The 19280-nt window shown below is 41.9% G+C and overlaps 2 protein-coding genes across 14 annotated transcripts in view; one reads left to right on the forward strand and one right to left on the reverse strand.

The window, feature by feature from the left end:
- Window positions 1–11891, reverse strand: part of LOC106804908 (WD repeat domain phosphoinositide-interacting protein 2-like) — a gene marked incomplete at its 5' end in the record, with an annotated part of 57017 nt that extends 45126 nt beyond the window's left edge. For all 6 annotated transcript variants that reach the window (XM_014806306.1, XM_014806305.1, XM_014806310.1 and 3 more), the window contains 2 exon segments: window positions 10907–10995; window positions 11809–11891. In XM_014806306.1, coding sequence (XP_014661792.1) covers window positions 10907–10995; window positions 11809–11891 — 172 coding nt within the window.
- The window catches only part of LOC106804905 (cyclin-dependent kinase 11B-like), a 24845-nt gene continuing 10591 nt past the window's right edge, over window positions 5027–19280 (forward strand). For 2 of the 8 annotated variants that reach the window (XM_014806295.1, XM_014806303.1), the window contains exons 1-11: window positions 5027–5160; window positions 9488–9549; window positions 12363–12517; window positions 12906–13048; window positions 14323–14578; window positions 14904–14993; window positions 15097–15218; window positions 15402–15578; window positions 16144–16263; window positions 16670–16831; window positions 17041–17130. In XM_014806295.1, the coding sequence (XP_014661781.1) occupies window positions 12414–12517; window positions 12906–13048; window positions 14323–14578; window positions 14904–14993; window positions 15097–15218; window positions 15402–15578; window positions 16144–16263; window positions 16670–16831; window positions 17041–17130 (1264 nt within the window). In that variant the 5' untranslated portion in view covers window positions 5027–5160; window positions 9488–9549; window positions 12363–12413. The remainder of the gene's footprint in view (window positions 5161–9487; window positions 9550–12362; window positions 12518–12905; window positions 13049–14322; window positions 14579–14903; window positions 14994–15096; window positions 15219–15401; window positions 15579–16143; window positions 16264–16669; window positions 16832–17040; window positions 17131–19280) is intronic. The other 6 variants (XM_014806299.1, XM_014806296.1, XM_014806302.1 and 3 more) reach the window with 6 other exon arrangements.

A 19280-nucleotide genomic window follows, 5' to 3' on the forward strand; every position in this document is an offset into this window, starting at 1 on the left:
TTTTGGAGCAGAAGTTTTACAACCAACTTTTCCGGCCAACGCTTGTTAGTCGCCTTCTACGACACACAGGGAGATACGTTTGGCCTATTCTTAAAGCCGGACCTACACAGCTGCATATATATAAAAGTAATAATGTTAATTATATACCTGTGAGGCTTGACTTTCTTGTCTGTTATCTTCTCGGGTTGAATCAACTTAAGAGGTCGAGACTTTGAAGTCACTTATATTGGGTGTCTATATTACCCTGTACAGACTACAAATTTGATATGTATGTAAACTAGCGGCGTGCCAGGCCCCGCAAATATTTGCAGTGTGTACATCTATCACCGCCTCCAATATACGCGCTGGCCCACTCAAGCTGGCCGCATGAAAGCAGGGCCAAGGCGGATAACCTTAGCCGGGGTAAGATATCCAACTTATGTTGTAGTGTGTGTGGTGTGTCTGATTACGCAACAATGCACAGGCCAGTCCTATCACTATGCTAAATACGCAATATTGAATAAGCACCATGCAAATAGCGTTATTTGGTCACCTATTGTATATGCTCAATCGTACCTCGCTGTCGTGCGGCGGGACGTGGCGAGCTGAGCAGAGAGATGATTGGACTCATTTAATGTAGAGATCAAGATGCGGCTCGTACGCTAGATTGTAGCGCCGTCGCCGGGCCTGATGGTGCTCAGTTCTAATACATATTCAATATTTTGCAGTCTGGGTAACGTATAAAACAAATATTGTAGAATTTACAAAAAAAAATTTCCATAAAAAAAGTTTTACCGCTTTCACGTGACCAATATCTCTCTCAGTACCTGTTCTAGCAGAAACAGAACGTCTTTTTATTAGGCTAAGAGACTAACAGAAACTGTCGGGGTTGAGACTGTGGCTAACTACCGTCGCAGCAAGCAAGTGAAAATATATACTTCATTTTCAGTCGGTGATGAAAGACTGAACAGATGCCACTAGACTGCTCGGAGAGCGCGTTCAGACTATGCAGAATTGTCTTCACATGACCATCTGAAAAAGCAACACCTATAATAAGTACTATAGTAGTATGTGTAATGCCCAGGCTTTTCCACGTACTCCTTTTATGCAATCTGATAGCAAAATTTTGCTTGGCCCGGAATAATGTGCTTACAAATTCTATAGGATCATCACTCATACTAAATCCTATACTATTTTTCTGACGATTGTTCGTTCTGTTCATCTGTCCGGCTTATAGGCGACAAACGGCTTGGTTCATAGAGGGCTAAAATTCGTCCACTGATGGGTGACTTGACCTGAGGAGTGTATGCGATTACGGTGCCGTTGACCTCAGACGGTTCACAAGCCGTCACAAGACGGTCATTAGGATTCAAACACAGCTAATTTGGGCCTAACGAAGATATAATTATTGAAGTATGTATAAGTATACAAAAATGCCTAGACACACAAGAATGGCATGGAGGGATGAGTCAGATCTAAAATCTTGAGAGACAGGAGTCGTGGAGGGACAACACTTCAATCTCTGCGGCCAATGAAAACGAGTACGAGACTTTTTATGAAAGAACAATCTTTCAAACTGGTTTGTCAGAGATTGCTTTACCCTTACATATTTTGCTTCTCATTGTGAACTGGATGTTAATGGTGCTTGTTTTTATTCATTATTTATTCTCACCTGCCAAAATGGAAACGAGCACCAGTGTATAAAGCATACTCTAATATCTTATACTTTTAACCATATAGAACTCTTTTTCGTTATGGCACCCTTAAAGTGGGAGTGGGTATATCGTATTATATGTAGTATGAATTGTTAGTATGATTATTATATAGGACTTACTATATTATATATATATATATATACTACATAACCAAATAGTAAATTTCAGATAATACCCAAGTGGATTTCTACTTCATGTATAAACGTACCACTTTCATAGATGTGCTCCATTTATCTACTGGTCGTAATAGAAAAAAAAGTTTGAATCTGTTTTCTTGCCATCAGCCACAACCTGACAATATATAGTATTAGAAATTTCAAATGAAACATAAATGATTTAAAATATTAGAGAATCGCATATACGACCTTAGTAGTTAATATTTACTGTTTCTAGGCTATATAATTCAGGCCCTAGCCTAGGATTCTTTTCGTGCCAAACAATTAGCCAGAATCAATTTTATTATTCCAATTTGATTTCCCTTTATGCCACAATCTGTTAGCTAACATTTTCCGAACACAAAAAGGCTAATAAATAATTTTCTTTTCTTTATTTTTTCCAAACTTTTATAATGCATGAAGTTACAAAACTACACTTATTTTAATGCCAAACAACTATTATTCCCATCCTGTCTATAACTCGAGACACTAACACCATGATTCACCCTGGACTCTGACTGATCAGCAGAGACATTAAAATTGGTCTGATTTTTTTCTTCACATGCTGGCAGGAAATTCCTATCTGTTCTTGGCACACAAACTGGACATAGCACTTTTCAAATCAACATCTCTTCTTCTGGGCTTCAATTTGATGGCTTTAGAAATGTCCAAACACTTTCTGTTTTCAGAGTTATTTTCAGAGCTGTTAATTAACCAATTATGTCTGCCGCTAAAACCTGGCCACATCAACTTTGTGGCATGGTAGGGTCAAACAGCTACTTTTTCAGTACATGCGCACATTACCGCACGCACGCGTGCAGTACAGTATGGACAGTACTTATACACACATAATAATAGTTATTTTACAGATAATACTAATAGTTTACGGAAGAGTTTTCATCAGCACATGCATTATACTCTACTTACTTTTTGTAGACTTCGGATGCTATTCGACCTGAAAAATTAGCTGCTCATCCACGAAGCTGACTAGATTCCCCACGTTATATTATCAGTTTGTACTTACGTTTTACAGTACCTACAGCACAGTAACACGCGGCACACACACCTAGCACGCATGCAACGCACCCAACGGCGCGCACACCATACACACGTACGAGTGAGTAAAAATCTTTGACTTATTGCAGCGTAGTGTTGCCGTGCCTGTGCCGTGTGTGGTATGACAGGCTTATTTTAAACACCAGGATTTCTTCTGGAGGTCAAATTAGGACAACAGGTGGTAATGCAGTTGGGGGAACAACGCACATGATGGATTCTCAATAAGGCGCTGATATGGTACGACATATGCTTCAGCAGGCAGACGCAAGGGGGGGGAGAAAGGTAGAGGGGGTTGCTGGGGTCTTCCCCGCAAATTTAAAACATTTGATGCTCTTATACTGCCTTTGATGCACCTCAAAAATAAAATTTCACCTTTATTTAAATCTTTACTTCTGATACGCAGAGCCTAAAAGTTTATCGCTGCGCATTTCGCGGCGAGACTCACGGTATCTAGCGTTTAATTACAGAGATATTAACATTTATTAGGTCTTGCTGCATCTAATGTACCAAAAGGCGAGACAAATATCTGTCAATGAAATCTTGCTAACGACAGACGAGTGTGCACCACGCTGTTTGTGCTTATATAATATGTATATAATTGCCAAACCTCTACTCAATTTGCATATATTTTTTTAATATATCAAAACCCTAGCCGCTTATTCTTTAATACTAAAAATGAGCAAATCCGTGGAACCTGAACCTGACTAATGGCAGATTCTCATTTTGCCAAAGAAATTTGCGTTGGCTACAGAAAGTACGTCGACTGGGTGCTTCAAACTGTAGGACGTTTAATAATGGGCGACATAGCAGTAAGCAACTATACCCAAATTTCAAACATGTGGGTCAACCGGTTACTGATTATCGCTTGACGCGACGGCCGGCGTAGCGACGGACAACGACCTCATAGCCTCTCAGCTTTGACGATGTCAAGGTGAGCCTAATAATATATGATCAATACAATCACTCTTTAGGAGTAAATAAATACAAAGCGAGTGTACAAGGCTTAATTGGTTATAAATTGAGCATTTTCCGGCCGATATTTACACTGACAACTTTGATATTATTGAACTAATTAAGTTATCAAGTAGCTCTTATGCTAGCGCGTAGATTCTACCTGCATTGCGGGGAATCGTTTTTCCTATATTATACTCATTCGCATCGTGGAGATATTGCTAAGCAAAATTCTCACACTGCTGACGTGAGGTATTGTGCAAATAGAATGGACTGAGTTATTTTACAAACCTCGAAATAGCTCTGGACAAATTGTGCATAAAATTGATAAGGTGTTGTATTGGATTTCTGAGATTCATGATAGCAGGTTTGTTCATGTGTGCCACTGGCACTGGCACTGTGGTGAGGTCTGGGTGAACTTTGTCGTTACGGTCGGTCGCTGTCGCTGCAGTGTGTCTTGGCCTTAAATCGTTCATTCTCTGTTACTTCTGGTCTTTGTCTCCGTTTAGTTTCATTTATAGTTTTTTCTATACGACTCACGATTTCTAATTATGTAGTGCACAACTCGCATTTACAATATAAACTAAAACATATGACATGGTTTTCAAAAATTTCCACAACTTAAACCGTCTGGCACCCGATGTATTTACTATTTTAAAACCAACTCTGACTAATGAGTAATGACTAATGTCCCGAGTAATGATAAGGAATGTGTTGCACTGTTGGTAACAGGTAAGGTACTGACGTGCAGTCTTGGTTAAAATTGACGAATAAAACGTCTTTCGCCCCATCCTGTGCCTGATTTCCTAAATTCATCAGGTCTGAGAATCCCCTCGCTAGGTAATCCAGGTTTGTAATGTGCTTGAAAACTAGAAACTGTTACTACTATACATTCTTCAATTTCTTGAACAAAAACAGACTTAACCGGATGTTCCTATGTGCGCAGCCGCGTATCTCGTGACGTCACGTCCTACTCTAACATCATTTTAAACACTCGTATTTTTAAACACTACTATATTTTTATTTTTATTTTCTGAATAAAAACATTTACAGTAATTAAACTTACACTCGCTTAAATTTAACATTTAGCTTGTGCTCCTGCGCCAGAGCTGGTTGTGGTGATGACATTTTACATCATCATCGTCGAAACATGTGAACATCAGTACGTTGCAAAAGCGTTTCCAAAATGGAGTAGCCTAATGTGATAAGAGTTGTACATTGATATTTTTCATACATTTTTTGTGACTACACGAGAAGTTAATTACGAAAACATATACGTATTTACGTTACTTCAGATTTCAAAGGTAATCGTTGATCTATAGTACCGTCTTAAATTTACAAACTGTTGTCACTACACTAAAAAATGATTGATCAAGTATTACTTGTAAGGTTAGTATTATAGTACTATATTACTATTAGTTTACTTATACTTCGACTACTAGTACTAGTATTACTTTAATATTACTAAATAGTAGTATTAGTATTACTACAGACTCAGTACAGCTATAGGGTCTATGTCCCAGGTAATTGCCGGAACGTACCTGATCAACTATGTGGGGTGATATGGTTTAGGGTTAAGATTAGGCGTTGGGTTAGGATTAATTGGATTAGGGTTAGGGTTCGGGTTAGGCGAGTAGGCGTAGGCGACCCCTAGACTCCGTTAGTGGAGTAGCGCGAGACGTACGGTTCGGCTATTTATCATGTACCAGGGTACGTTCACGTTTTTTTGCCAAAACCCCCGGTATACCGACCGTACCAGGGTACGTTCCGGCATAGTCCGAGATTCTCTGACCAATGCCCACACTGACGATTTTGGTGGTTTTGGTGTGGGTGTAGCGTCTAGAGACTCCCTATTTGCAAAAGCGTGCGATAATTCTCGATCTCCGCGAGGAGTCGCTGATTTCATTGCTCCAAACTCAACAGCGATTGGCGCTATTCAGATCAGATTCTGTGCACTTATTAGTCGAAAACTGGATGAACTTATATGCTTGCTCGCCGTTTGGTAAGCTACACTTGGTACTCTTTTACCTTAGTCGTATTTCGAGTTTAAAATTTGTTTGCGAACATTGTCCCTCCGCATGCAGCGGCCATCCATCGGTGCATCCAACTGCATTGTGGGAACAGCAGAAGTAGCGTTATTTGATTAGCGTGTTTCCCACAATGCAGTTGGATTGAAACGAATGGCGTATGGCCGAATGCAGTGTGGACGGGAAATTTTGCTTAGCAACAAGATTTTCAAATCGAATCGGCTTAAGCGTAAAGAGCTACAAGTGTAGCTTTACCCAAGCGCCGAGCCAAGCCATATAAGTTATCACGTTTCGATATATTGTGCATCAGAGTCTTTGAGTTGATTAAGCCCGATTGTGAGGTTTGGAGATATTTGAAACACGCGGATCTCTCGGCGGGATTCGGAGAACATTCTACGTTTAATTGGCATAGGGAAGTTGCTCTGATAACACACCAAAAACCACAAAAAATCGTCTGGTGTGGGCATTTGGTCAGGGAATCCCTCGGACTGTTCCCGCAGTACCGGGGGACAGAGACCATTCAGCCTCAGTTACCAGTCTGTACAGACTAAAGAAGCCTACGACAATATAGTACAGTCGGTTCAAAGGCATAGAGAACATGGGTCCCAATAAACCAATGTCATTTACATCAATATAAAAATATATAATATATAATTATTCAATATAATAGGTTTATGGTTATGGGTTTTCACGGTTAGGTTAGGGTAGACCGCATACTTCTGTCCCATATAACCTTTTTATATTTTTGGTGTAGGCGTTTATATTGGACGACGGGTTCATTGAAATTTCGTGAGATTCGCATGCAAAATGCATGCGCTGAGGAATGCGGCCGTATTGCCGCCTATTGGCCGAAAAAAACTACCGTTCCTTCTACATGTGTCTTTACCTTGCTTAATGATATGTGTATACATTCATCTTCAATCGTTATTCATCTTCTTAAAGATTGTTTTTCCATACACGCTTCGTTCCAACTTTCTAAATTAAGTCGCCATTTACAAACAATCAGACCAATCAGAGCGAGTCCTTAACATAGCCCCTGGTTCTCGCTTGTATCCTTTGATGGCGACTTGCGGAGCCTGATAGACTCGCTGTGTTCGGTCTGATTAAGTTGTTGCTAAATGGCGATGTAATTTAGGAAAGTTGAACGAACGGTTGTTTATGAAAAACAATCTTTTAAGAATCCTGTGGAATAACGATTGAGTGAATGTATCACTGGGTGAGTAGTTTGCAACAAAACCGGTATGCAATATATTGCATACGACAAAACCGTATTTGCCCAATATGTTTCAATACGTATTGGGCAAGTGTATACCATGCCATGATATTCAGCTAACAATTTGATCGTTTTAATATCATCATAGTATTGTATTATATGACATTATTATTTCTCATGTTTTTTCTTGGAGAAACGAAGCACGCAATGGGTTTCTGTGGACATTGCAGCCCTTCGATGCGGCCGTAACAATTCCCCGCTGTACTGATCAAATATCAGAGGCAATAGAGATAGAGCATGGGAATACACATCCCTGCCTGCATAATTGGCTGAAACTGAAACTGAACTGACACAGTGGGTGCCCGCTTCAGCTTGGTTATCGCGCTGCGCGCGGGCACTCAGGTGAAGGCAGAGGCTTTATAGACTCCCCGGGTTGGCGTTGCCTTTCTGCTCGCTCACAGGTCTGCCCCACCTCTGCCACGCGCAGTTGTAGCCGCGCATTCTCCATGCAGTGGGTCGTTACCAGTATTAACTAGTATTTTAAAATTTATTTTTACGCCGTGCAGGCATTGTGCTTTAGTAATAATACACGCCAGTGCCTAACTTTCGGCGTAACATATAGACTAAAGGCCAAGTGTCAAGTATGTTATTTCTTGTTATTACCACCGTTATCGTTAAAATCCTCGATATCCGGAAGTTGTATCGCATTGTATATCGGAGTTTTCAAAATATTATTGCAATATACGAGATATACCAAGATTATGTTTACACCCTAGTATACACATCAGTGCAAGGCAGTAAGCCATGGTAGAGGAATGGTAGGTTTTTTGTCGCGCTAATGCGCGTAGGGCCCCGCATTCTCAGCGCATGCATTTGCGATGGCGGATCGTCACGAAGTCTCCACATGCAACCCGCGTTCTGGTCCCAATATAACCGCTCACCAGATGATAAAAAGGTTATATGGGACCGATTATTCGGGTCTAGGTTTAGGGTTAGGAGTTAGGGTTAGGGTTTGAGGCCGACATGGTGGTTTTTGGCCGCATGTAATATATATCCTTGGGCCGTCAGCAGGTCTGTACTAGCTCTGTATATAGCCTGCGTACTTGACTTGCCGCAGGTATGGAAACATCTTTCAGCTAGATTTCGTGCATAGAACCCAGTCCCACAAGTTCCCACGAAAATCGGCTTTACACAACGCCAAAGTTATCGGGCTTTTCTAACATTAATGCTTATCTGTCTACATGGACATTCACCTTCTTTTTGACACTGTCCACAACTTTTACCAGGGTATTTATGCCTTTAAGTTTAATAGGTTTTATGCCTCACAGAGTGCAGCACTACTGCGCGCTGAGAGGGTCTTGGCCCCAGGGTACTCGGCCGGGAACCTACCGCTGGGTCGGTCGGTATCCGGAAGTTCCTTGGTATATCTAATATGCCGGGACGTTACCTTGGCCTATCCACTAACGAGTCAAGGGAGTCGCCTGACGCCTACTCCCTACCTAACCCAATCCTAATCCCTAACCATATCAAATAGTTACCAGGGTACGTTCCGGCAGTACCCTGGGGGACATAGACCCTATGAGCACTACTAGCTGTATCGTTTGAAATATTGTGGCGTGTGAATGCGTGACGTCACCGGTATTGTATATACATGCACCCTAGCTGCCATGTGTTTTGCTTACATATCCGGTGACGTCACGCCACAATATTTCAAACGGTACAGCCAGTAGTGCTGACTTGTGAGGAATAAAGCTATTAAAGGCATAAATACATGGTGTAAAGTTGTGGAAAGTGTTCAAAAAGATCTATGTGAGATGTCCACATAGATAGATAAGTGTTAAAAAGCCCGATCATTTTGGGTTTTGTAAAGCGATTTTTCGTGGGAACTTTGGGAACTGTTGCAGCAGCGAAATCTAGCTGAAAATGTTTTATAGCCCTGCGGCAGTCAATGTAAGCGGGCTATAGTACTACAGTTAAGTCTGTACAGACTACAGTACAGTACTCAGGACAGTACGTCGTCAGTAGTACTAGTAGTATTACGTGCAGGGGTAGAAATTGGTTTGAAAATTTACAGGCCAGCTGGGCCTGCCCCTGTAGGTAAGGGATTTTACACTTACAGGCCTGCCAGGCAAATTACAGTCCCGGTTGCGGTAACTTTTCATCCTCGCTGGCGTGCCGAGGCCGGTTTTGCATGCTGGGGGAGGATTTTCTACGGGCCCGTCGGGCCTGCTAGTATTACTATTAGAAATGTCAGGCCCGAGCCTTAACGTACGGGCATCGGGCCCGCTAGGATTTCGAACCCTGATGTTCATAGTTAAGAATAGCACAGTTCTAAGTACAAAGAAGTAGTCATAGATATCATGAGTTAGATATTGATATGTTTTGTTGCAGCGCTTTGGTAGCTACAAGTTTGGTCGCTTTGTCTGCTTGTGACCTTCCCACCTAGTGAGAAGGTAACTTGTGTCTAGTTTATTTATGTACATCTGCTAGTGATCCAACAAGTATCAAATGTTGCCCAAAATAGTTCTGACACCTTGCAACACACCTTACTGTAAGGCGCGCGTTTGTCGACATAATAGCTCATTATGTCTCTTTATTCGCTAACATTTTTAATTCAAACGTGCGACTTGAATTTTAGGCATTTTTTTAAATTTTTCTTGGTAAATATGAAACTAACAGAAAAAATTCTGATGCTCTATTTTGGTACATATTGTGCTTAACATGTTGCGAAATCATTTTCTATCCTCACTCTTTTTGGTAATTGAGAAATATCCAAAATGCCATTTTTACATAAAAATTCAAAATTTGTGTGGTAACATAATTAGGTGCTGGAAATTTCATGAAAATTTTTGGCTTGAGCATAGAGATATATGATATAATATCTCCTCTATAAATAAAACAAGTGATTGATTTGATTCATTCATCAATAAACGTTTAATCTTCATTAATGAGCAATACCCGTGCAAAAGGTGAAGAGTATCCTTAATGTAGAAATAAAAATAGGCACAGATTTAAGGAAATACTTTAGTCAAAGAATAGATGTTGGTGGTATAGAGGTACTCCTTTCCTACCTTCATTTCTTACTTCTGGGTTGAATCACTTAAGAGTCGAGACTTTGAAGTCATTATATGGGCTGTTATAATACCCCGTACAGACTACAAATTTGATATAGTATTAAACTAGCGCGTGCCAGGCCCGCGCCAAATATTTGCAGTGTGTACATGCTATCCCGCTCCAAATACGCGCTGGCCCACTCCAAGTTGGCCCCGCAAATGAAGCAGGGCCAGGCCCGGAATAACTTAGCCCGGGGTAAGATAGCCCACTTATGTGTGTGTGTGTGTGTCTGTACGCAACAAGCAGGCCAGATCCTAATCATATGCTAAATCGCAATATGAATAAGCATGCACATAGCGTTATTTAGGTCACCTAATTGTATGCTCACTGTACCTCGCTGTCTGCGGGGTGACGTGGCGAGCTGAGCAGAGAACTGATGACTCATTTAATGTAGGATCAAATATGCAGTCTGTACGCTACGATTTAGCGCGCGTCCGGCCCGGGCCTGATGCGTGCTAGTTTAATACCATATCAAATTTTGCAGTCTGTACGGGGTATAAGTATAAAACAAATATTGTTAGAATACAAAAAAAAATTTCCATAAAAAAAAAGTTTTACCTGCTTACCGTGACCAATTTCTTTCAGCCCGTTAGCAGAAACAAACGTCTTTTTTTAGGCCTAAGCGAGACTACAGAATACATTCGGAGTGTTGGGACTGTGGCCTAACTACCTCGCAGCAAGCAAGCAAATATATACCTTCAATTTTCGTGGTGATGAAAGACTAACAATTGCCACTAGACTGCTCGAGAAGAGCCGTTCAACTATGCAGATGTCTTCACATGCATCTGAAAAAACAACACTATAATAGTACTATAGTAGTATGTTTTAATGGCCAGGCTTTTTCCACGTACTCCTTTTATGCAATCGATAGCAAAATGCCATTGCAATAATGTGCTTACAAATTCTATAGGTCATCTATACTAAATCTATACTAATATTTCTGACGATTGTTCGTCTGTTCATCTGTCCGGCTATAGGCGACCAAACGGTTGGTTCATAGGGGCTGAAAATTCGTCCACATGGGTGACTTGACCCGAGGAGTGTAGTGGGATAGGTGCCGTTGACCTCAGAGGTCACTAGCCGTCACAAGAGGTCATTGGATTCAAAAACAGTAATTTGTGGCTAAACGAAGATATAATTAGTTATGAAGTTGTATAAGTATAACAAAAATGTTCCTAGACCACACAAATGCGTGGGCGGATGAAGTCAGATCTAAACTCTGAGATCACAGGAGGTCGTGGAGGGACAACACTTCAATCTCTGGCCAGAGAAAACGAGATACAGACTTTTTATGAAGAACAATCTTTCAAACTGTGTTTGTCAGAATATGCTTTACCCCTTCATATTTTGTTTCTCACTTGTGACTGGATGTTTACTGTGCTTGTTTTTATTCATTATTTATTATCACCTGCCAAATGGAAACAGCACCAGTGTAAACATATCTACATATCTATATTTAAATTATAGACCTTTTTTATGGCACACCTTAAATTGGGAGTGGTATATGATATATATACGTAGTATGATTATATATATAATATAGGGACTACATATATATATATTCTTCATGTATCATATATCTTCATGTATAAACGTACCACTTTCATAGATGTGCTCCAATTTATCTACTGACGTAATAGAAAAAAGTTTGAATCCTGTTTTCGTGCCCACAGCCACAGACCTGCAATAATAGGATTTAAAATTTCAAATGAAACATAAAGAATTAAATATAGAAATGCATACAGACTTACTAGTATATTACTGTTTCTATGTATATAATTCAGGGCCCTAGCTAGGATTCTTTTCCTGTAGCCAAACAATTAGCCAGAATCAATTTTCATTAGCCAATTTGAGTTCCTGTTAGCCACATCTGTAGCCTAACATTTTCTGAGTAGAAATAAAAATAGGCACAGATTTAAGGAAATACTTTAGTCAAAGAATAGATGTTGGTGGTATAGAGGTACTCCTTTCCTACCTTCATTTCTTCTCTATTTAGTATGAGTTGTTATATTATACCCTTTGCTTCATTATACGAAATCCAGCTGATGAGGTTGGTGTGGCTGCCGACAAGTTGTAGGTATCTCAATGCCCGACCAACCACCCAAGTTTCCTTATCTCACCTCTTTAATTTATTGTCTATTTACTGCTTCAGAACTGAGCTGTGTCCATTCTGCTTCAGCTTGTGATGGTACACTAAGTGACCATGTCAGATCTGGAAGTGGTCGAAGTTCGATCGACTGAAACAAGAAGCGATTCATCAGAGGAGGAGGGAGAATTCATGTCACCAAAGCCTGACGGCGAGGAAACGTAAGGCTGATGCTCAGTGATGGTTGCAGTGGGTTCCTAGTTTTTATAATCGCAATTCTTGCAAACAGACGGTTTTAGCTCTGACGGTGCAAAATGGTGGCCATGGTTACAGTACCGTGAGTTTATTTCTCGTCGTTTTCAAACAGATCTCCCTCTTGAAAGTATTTCCGGCATGATCTCGGATGTGCTCATCTTTCATTTCTTTTCGGCATCAGGAAGTTTTTACATTTATGTAATGTTTGTTTATGGAATATTTCCTTTGAACTGAAGTCATCTAAATGTGCAAAATTGCATTCTGAGTTACCTTATAGTAGTACAATTTTGCTATTAGTCGTGTGTTAAATTATACAAATGATTGCCTTGTCACTGATGCTGTCGTGGCTTACAGTTTACGTGCTGCTGCTTCACGCAGGATCGAGGAAGCTGAAATGGACACTGTGATGGAAGATGCACTCCTTATTAAGCCGCCACAAGCTCATGCGGCACAGCGCAAATCTAAGAAGAAGGACCGGGACAGGCATAGAGATGATTGTACGTCTATGAACTTCGATCAGTTACAGATTGGTGATCATGTGCTTGAATGCTATATAGCAGTGTTAGAGCTTTAAAATAAAAACCACTCGCCAAACTGGGCGAGTGAGTCAATAAGTTAACTCGCCCAAACGGAATCTGTACTCGCCCAAATTTTAAAACAAAAATGCTTGTCAAACAATAGTGAAAAAATACAAAAACACCATTGATTTAACTACACATGTAATTCATTGATCACTTTTCTCAAAAATTCAAGGCACATCTCCTCTGAAAGTTCCTGTTTTCATTTTCATTTACTTTACTTTTATTCTCGGGCTGCTTTGCCCCATCAATGAAACGCCACGTTACGCCGATTTTATTGACTTTGACTCCCCCCCCTCCCCATACATCAATCAATATGCCGCCCCAGGCATGTATACACAGCCACGCTGTGCTGGCGCTGCACGCTCTCGCGGGCTGCTTTCTTCCGCGACCTTTGATAATATAAAGTGAGGATGTCGTGGGATAGCCGTCCTTCACAATCGCTACAACTGTATTTCATCAATGTTTGGATATATATATCGTAAGGAACCAACATTTGATTAAAGTTTTAGACAATTATTTTTACTCTTCAACATGGGCGAGTCAGCTTTAGCTTTCACTCGACATTGGCGAGCGGGCGAGTGCCAAGCTCGCACGCTGTGTAGTCGTATTTAAATGTGTTTCTAGATTGCTTTCTGATGCTCAGCGTCACACATTTCCCTTTATTACTGTTTAAAACTAATCAGGTTCACTTAGTAGAATCACATTAGCATATGTGCGTGATCTGTAACGGGGCATATCTAAACTGAGTGGCATACAGTGTTCATGTTTGGCATGTGGGGGGGCTTTATAAAAGGTGGCATCAGGTCAAAAATAGGATTCAGACGAGAAACAGTGCAGATATGATCTTTCAGTCCTTAATTTAAGTAATATGACCAGAGTTGAGACGCACAGTCATAGTGCAGACCTGTGATTGCAGCAGGGAAATAAATAAAATTTATTTTTCGGGGGCTACTTTTCAAGCTCGCGTGCATGAAAATAGCACTCTAAAATTTGGTTTGCATTGAACTCTATGCAAATTTACGGGGGCTCTTTTTGGCATTTCCGGGGCTCTTTTTGGCATTTCGGGGGCTAAATCGCCCCGAGCCCCCGTGTATTTTTTTCACTGGATTGCAGAGTGAGATCTTGCATCTTCATATACCCATTTTCGGCCTCACTGTCGAGCTGTTGTTGATTGTCTTCTGCTGCAACAGCAAAGCACAGAGATCGCGACAGGCGGAAGCACAAAGACCGAGATCGAAATAGGGACAAGGATCGCACCGAGGAGAGGCGGCATCGCGAGCGGGAGGACTTCCGGGAGAAGAAGGAGAGGGCGCGCAAAGAGGAAGGTCGCGAGGAGAAGGGCGAGTCTGCAAAGGATGAAGAGCGGCGGCTAAAGAATGATCAGAAGATTGACCGACGGTCAAAGGACGAGCTGCGAAGCGAGAAGGACAAGCGATCAAAAGACAGGTCCGATTTGTTTTACTCTGGCTTAGCAAAGTCAATGCATCAAGGTTTTACATGCGATCGTTTGTTCATGACTTACCAGGATCTCTCGTCGTAACGTGAATAATTTGGTATTGGCTCAAGGCAATTGGACCCTCTAACTATTTCTTTGTTATAGAAAATTCAAGCCAGCCATCTGAATCATACATACTAAATAAAGTTAATGATTTTTAAATTTCTTGTTTTGCAGTTAAATTGCTAACTGCATGCATTTCACTGCTAAATGAATAAAATTACATACACCCTCCACAAATATTATTAAATTAATCGTAAACTTATCATAAAATAGGAGGGAGAAGGATAGAGATGACAGAAAAAGGCTGCGCGGACTTGAGGAGTTGAATTCTCGCAGGGAGAGAGAGGAATCTTTGCACGAAAGGTTGGTCGTAGTCGATCGCATTGTGGTGCAATGCTTTTCGTAAATTCTTGGCTTTCTCGTCTAGTCTTCCTGTGGCAACTATAAGAAGGATTGCTTTCCACAGGGAAAGGCTGGAGAGGTTAGAGCGCGAACAAAGAATGCGGGAGAGGCTGCTGAGAGCTGAACGCGAGAGAAGGCGGGAGCAAGAACAAGAAAAGAGACAGCGAAACAAGAAAAGGAGAGAGGGTATAGTATAGCTATCAATATAGATAGCCCATTGGTTAAAATATGTGATGGAAAGTTTTCAGAGTTCGCATTGCACCAAGTTGTTCTCACATCGCTACCAGCTTTTCTAACACTAACCGTTTTTTTACGGATGTGATCTCGCACCTTAATGGCTTTTTTTCGTTTCCTTTTAATTGCAAACAGAGAAAGTGAGCAGGGAGCGGGAGGACGAGGACGACATTCGGAACAGGAGTCGAAGCCACAGCCGAGAGCGCGAGCAGAGGAGAGATGCAGAGCAAGGTGTGGGATGTGAGAGCGACGCCACAGGAGGCATGCCGTCATCCTCTCCGGAGAAGATGATCGAGATTTTCGACTCTCCAGGTGATGACAGTTTCGACGTCGATAATGCAGTTTTTCACTTTGACTTGCTGCAAGCACCGTAACCCTGATCCGTAGCTAGGTCATGACGTCTCCGTCTTTTCTGGTCCCCCACTTTCCTGCTTTATTACTTTTTTTTAATGCTAACGACTATTTTTCGGCTGTCTCCTTCACTGGAAATCGGTAACGTGAGAACTATGTCGTGCATAACTAAAGGTAACATCGTGCGTACATCGTAACGTCATGAGGTCGCTCTCACTTGCGTAATCGTTCTTTATTAGTTTATTGTTGCGTTTATTTCCCTCGCAGTCTGTCACTATGTCGCGATATGGAACTGTGCTTTCACAACACTACAGGACGACTGCAGACAACTGTCGCTTTTGTTTAACTTTCTTGTAGAATCTCAACTTGTGTGTTGGGCACCGTGTTGTGTGGCCACACGTGGTGACGGTTGTACAGACTTCGATTGCAGCAGACTGCGACGTGTGAATAGCTACTGCTCCCACACTAGACGTGTGCTGGGCGGTGGTCCCCTGCACCATTTTCGACTTGTCTCGTTGTTTCACAGAGAGAAGTCCAACACCGCTCGGTGATGAGGTTGGAGACCATGTTGACGACGCAGGCTCGGAAGATGGCGAGTTGCCCCAAGATCAATACATGGAAGTCGTGGAGGGCATGAGCGAGCAGGGTAAGACGGTCAACTTACTGTGTATGCGTCGGTGGCTCGGACTTCTACCCTGCACAATCTCCGGTGGCAAGCAGCAATCGTTAGTGCAATCGTTGCAGGGTGTGATTGCATTGTAGGCCTGCTCTCATGAATTTTCCTTCTGCCGTTAACGGGGTGCAGAGGGGGGGTTTCCTGAGTGGAAATCTTGCGCAGCTACCAACCCAGTCTTGATGAAATGCCTCGTGTTGTTGTTGTTGCAAATGGGGTATCTGCAAAGTGTTGCGGGGATGGGGAGGGGAGGCGGCATGGCGTGCGTTGGCATTAGTGCTTTGAATGAGTTGCTGGAGTGTATGCAGGCTCTTGCCACGCACGACGTGGCAGCCACGTAGATTCCCCTTTCACGCCTGCGATTATTTCTCGTCCACAGATGAGCAGCCGAAAAAGCGGCGGCGGAAGAAGAAGAAGCACAGGGAGCCGAGCGATGCTGAGGCGGAGGAGGAGGTGCAGCCGGTTAGCGTCAGCGAGGAGGATGCTGCCAGGGAGTCTGAGGGTGAGACGAGTGATGCCAGCACCAACACAGATTCCTCCGGTGAGTGAGAGATGTTTCGCTTCGCGCCACGCGCCGGCCGGTGTCGAGGACGTTCTGTCACGCGCACGCGCGGCCCGCGTTCGTGTTGAGTCGCGTTGTCCCCCAATCAATTTGAGTCGATTCCCCCACATTGCCATGAGTCTTTATCTGGCGTGGCCAGTGGTACGTGCTTCGCTGATCGAATTTTTTCTGTGGCTTTCCGTTTGCAGACAGCGACAGTGATTCAAGTGGAGAGAGCAAGGTCAGTGAGGCCGAGAAGAAAGGAAGTGAGAAGGAGGCCTCACCCAGGTCTAGTGCAGGTAATAAAAGCGTGTCTTAGCGGTTTGCTGGCCTAAAGGGTCGTGGGATTAATTTAAACGTGGTCTAGGCACTGTCATTACATACAATTGAACTCTGTCATGGAAATCCGCCGGAGATGAGTAAGTTGACCTATCTGTCTGGGCGATATAGTCACTAACCATGCTCTTCTCAAATATTAACATGTCCCATGCTAAACATGAGTCAGCTCGTGGAAACAGCTTTGTTGCATGTTTGCTCTGTTTTCCTATAGATGCCAGAGGCAAAATGCTTAGATATCAAACAGGAATAGTCTATATTATACCAGTCTTACTATAATTATGCATCTAATATGATGCTTATTATGATGCATCTTATTTCAAAGGTGAAATTTAGAGTTTGTATGACAGTAGTAATTTCTCGGTTCAAGGGTGTTTGTTGTAAATATTGTAGCATATAATACAGTACCGTCCTGTTTTCATATCAACATATCTTTATGTTAGGAAACGATTTTCACATTTAATTTTAACGTGTGCAGTGAGATAACATTCGCCAAAGATGAATGCTTTAGAAACGTTAGCTTTCTGGCAACAAAAACGGTGGTATATCAGGGCGCGAAATTAGCACCGGCCCACCGGCATATGCCGGCAAATTATTTGGAGTGCGGTAACATTCCCAAAACACCGGCCCTCAGAGCCGGTGGTTTCAGCCATGTTAGTGAGAACCTACATTTTTAGCTTGCCTTGACATCGGTAAGATGAGCTATTGCCATGGGGTGTCGTCCGTCCGTCCGTCAACATTTGGTTACAGAGATAATTAAGCATTTATTAGGTCTTGATAGCACTAATGTACCAAAAGGCGACCAAAATATTGTCAATGAAATCTTGTAAAACGAACCAGACGAGTGTGACACCACAGACTGTTTGTGTCTATATAATATGCTATATAATTGCCAAACCCTACCTAATTTGCATAATTTTTTTTTAAATATCAAAACCCCTAGCCCTTATTCATTCACATACTAAAAATGAGCAAAATCCGTTGAACCTGAACTGACTAATGGCAATTCTCATTTTTGCCAAAAAATTGCCGTGGCTCGAAGGTACGTCGACTGGCGTGCTTCAAAATAGGACGTTTAATATGGGCGCATAGCAGTAACAACTATACCCAATTTCAAACATGTGGGTCAAACGGTTCCTGAGTTATCGTTGACGGACGGACGGACGTACGACGGACAACGACCCATGGCAATAGCTCAGCTTGACGATGTCAAGGGGAGCTAATAATATATGCATACATACTACTATTAGGAGTAAATAAATACAAAGGAGTGTACAAGGCTTAATTATTATAAATTGAGCATTTTCCAGCCATAATTTACCTACAATTTATTATATTGAACTCAATAAAGTTATCAAGTAGCTCTTAAGCTACCTTAGACATTCACCTAGCATTGGGGGAAATCGTTTTTCCTATATTATACATTCGCAATCTGGAGATATTGTAAGCAAAAATATCTCACACTTGCTGAACGTGAGGTTTGTGCAAAGAGAAGGACTGAGTTATTTACAAACACTGGAAATAGCTCTGGAAAATTTTGATGAAAATTGATAAGGGGTTCTGTATTGGATTTCTGAGATTGTCATGTAGAGTATCTTATTGAGAGATAGACTTGCATTTCTTTCTTTACATTCACAACGTAAAAGCCAAGACACACTGCAGCGACAACGACCGACCGTAACGACAAACGACTTTTCAGAAAATTAGAAACTATTGTTTCCTATGAGCCATTGCACACTGACGCGACGACCGGCGACAACCTCAACGACAAAAATATTTAGAAACGTTTCTATTTCCCAGCGACTTTCGCCGGCGACACTTTACAAATGGCCAATCACAGCCGTTTCCATCGGCACGTGACATCGCCATTACGTCATAAAATTATAAACCAATGCTAGCCAGGAAGTAGACTGGTCCCCAGCGCTAAACTCGCACCGCCTGTCAGAAACAGTGGGGCCACGAAGGGGCCGTGAACCCATTCTAACCAAAACGTCCAAGGCTACGGTCAGCCATCAGATTATTGTGTACGTTCGTATAATATGCTGCGTATATATTACTTTATTATATTATCGTTATAGTTATACATAGAGCGTTTTTACAGCAATTTATTTAA

Source organism: Priapulus caudatus, unplaced genomic scaffold (assembly GCF_000485595.1).
Source record: "Priapulus caudatus unplaced genomic scaffold, Priapulus_caudatus-5.0.1 Scaffold92, whole genome shotgun sequence".
NCBI classification, from domain to species: Eukaryota; Metazoa; Priapulida; class Priapulimorpha; order Priapulimorphida; family Priapulidae; genus Priapulus; species Priapulus caudatus.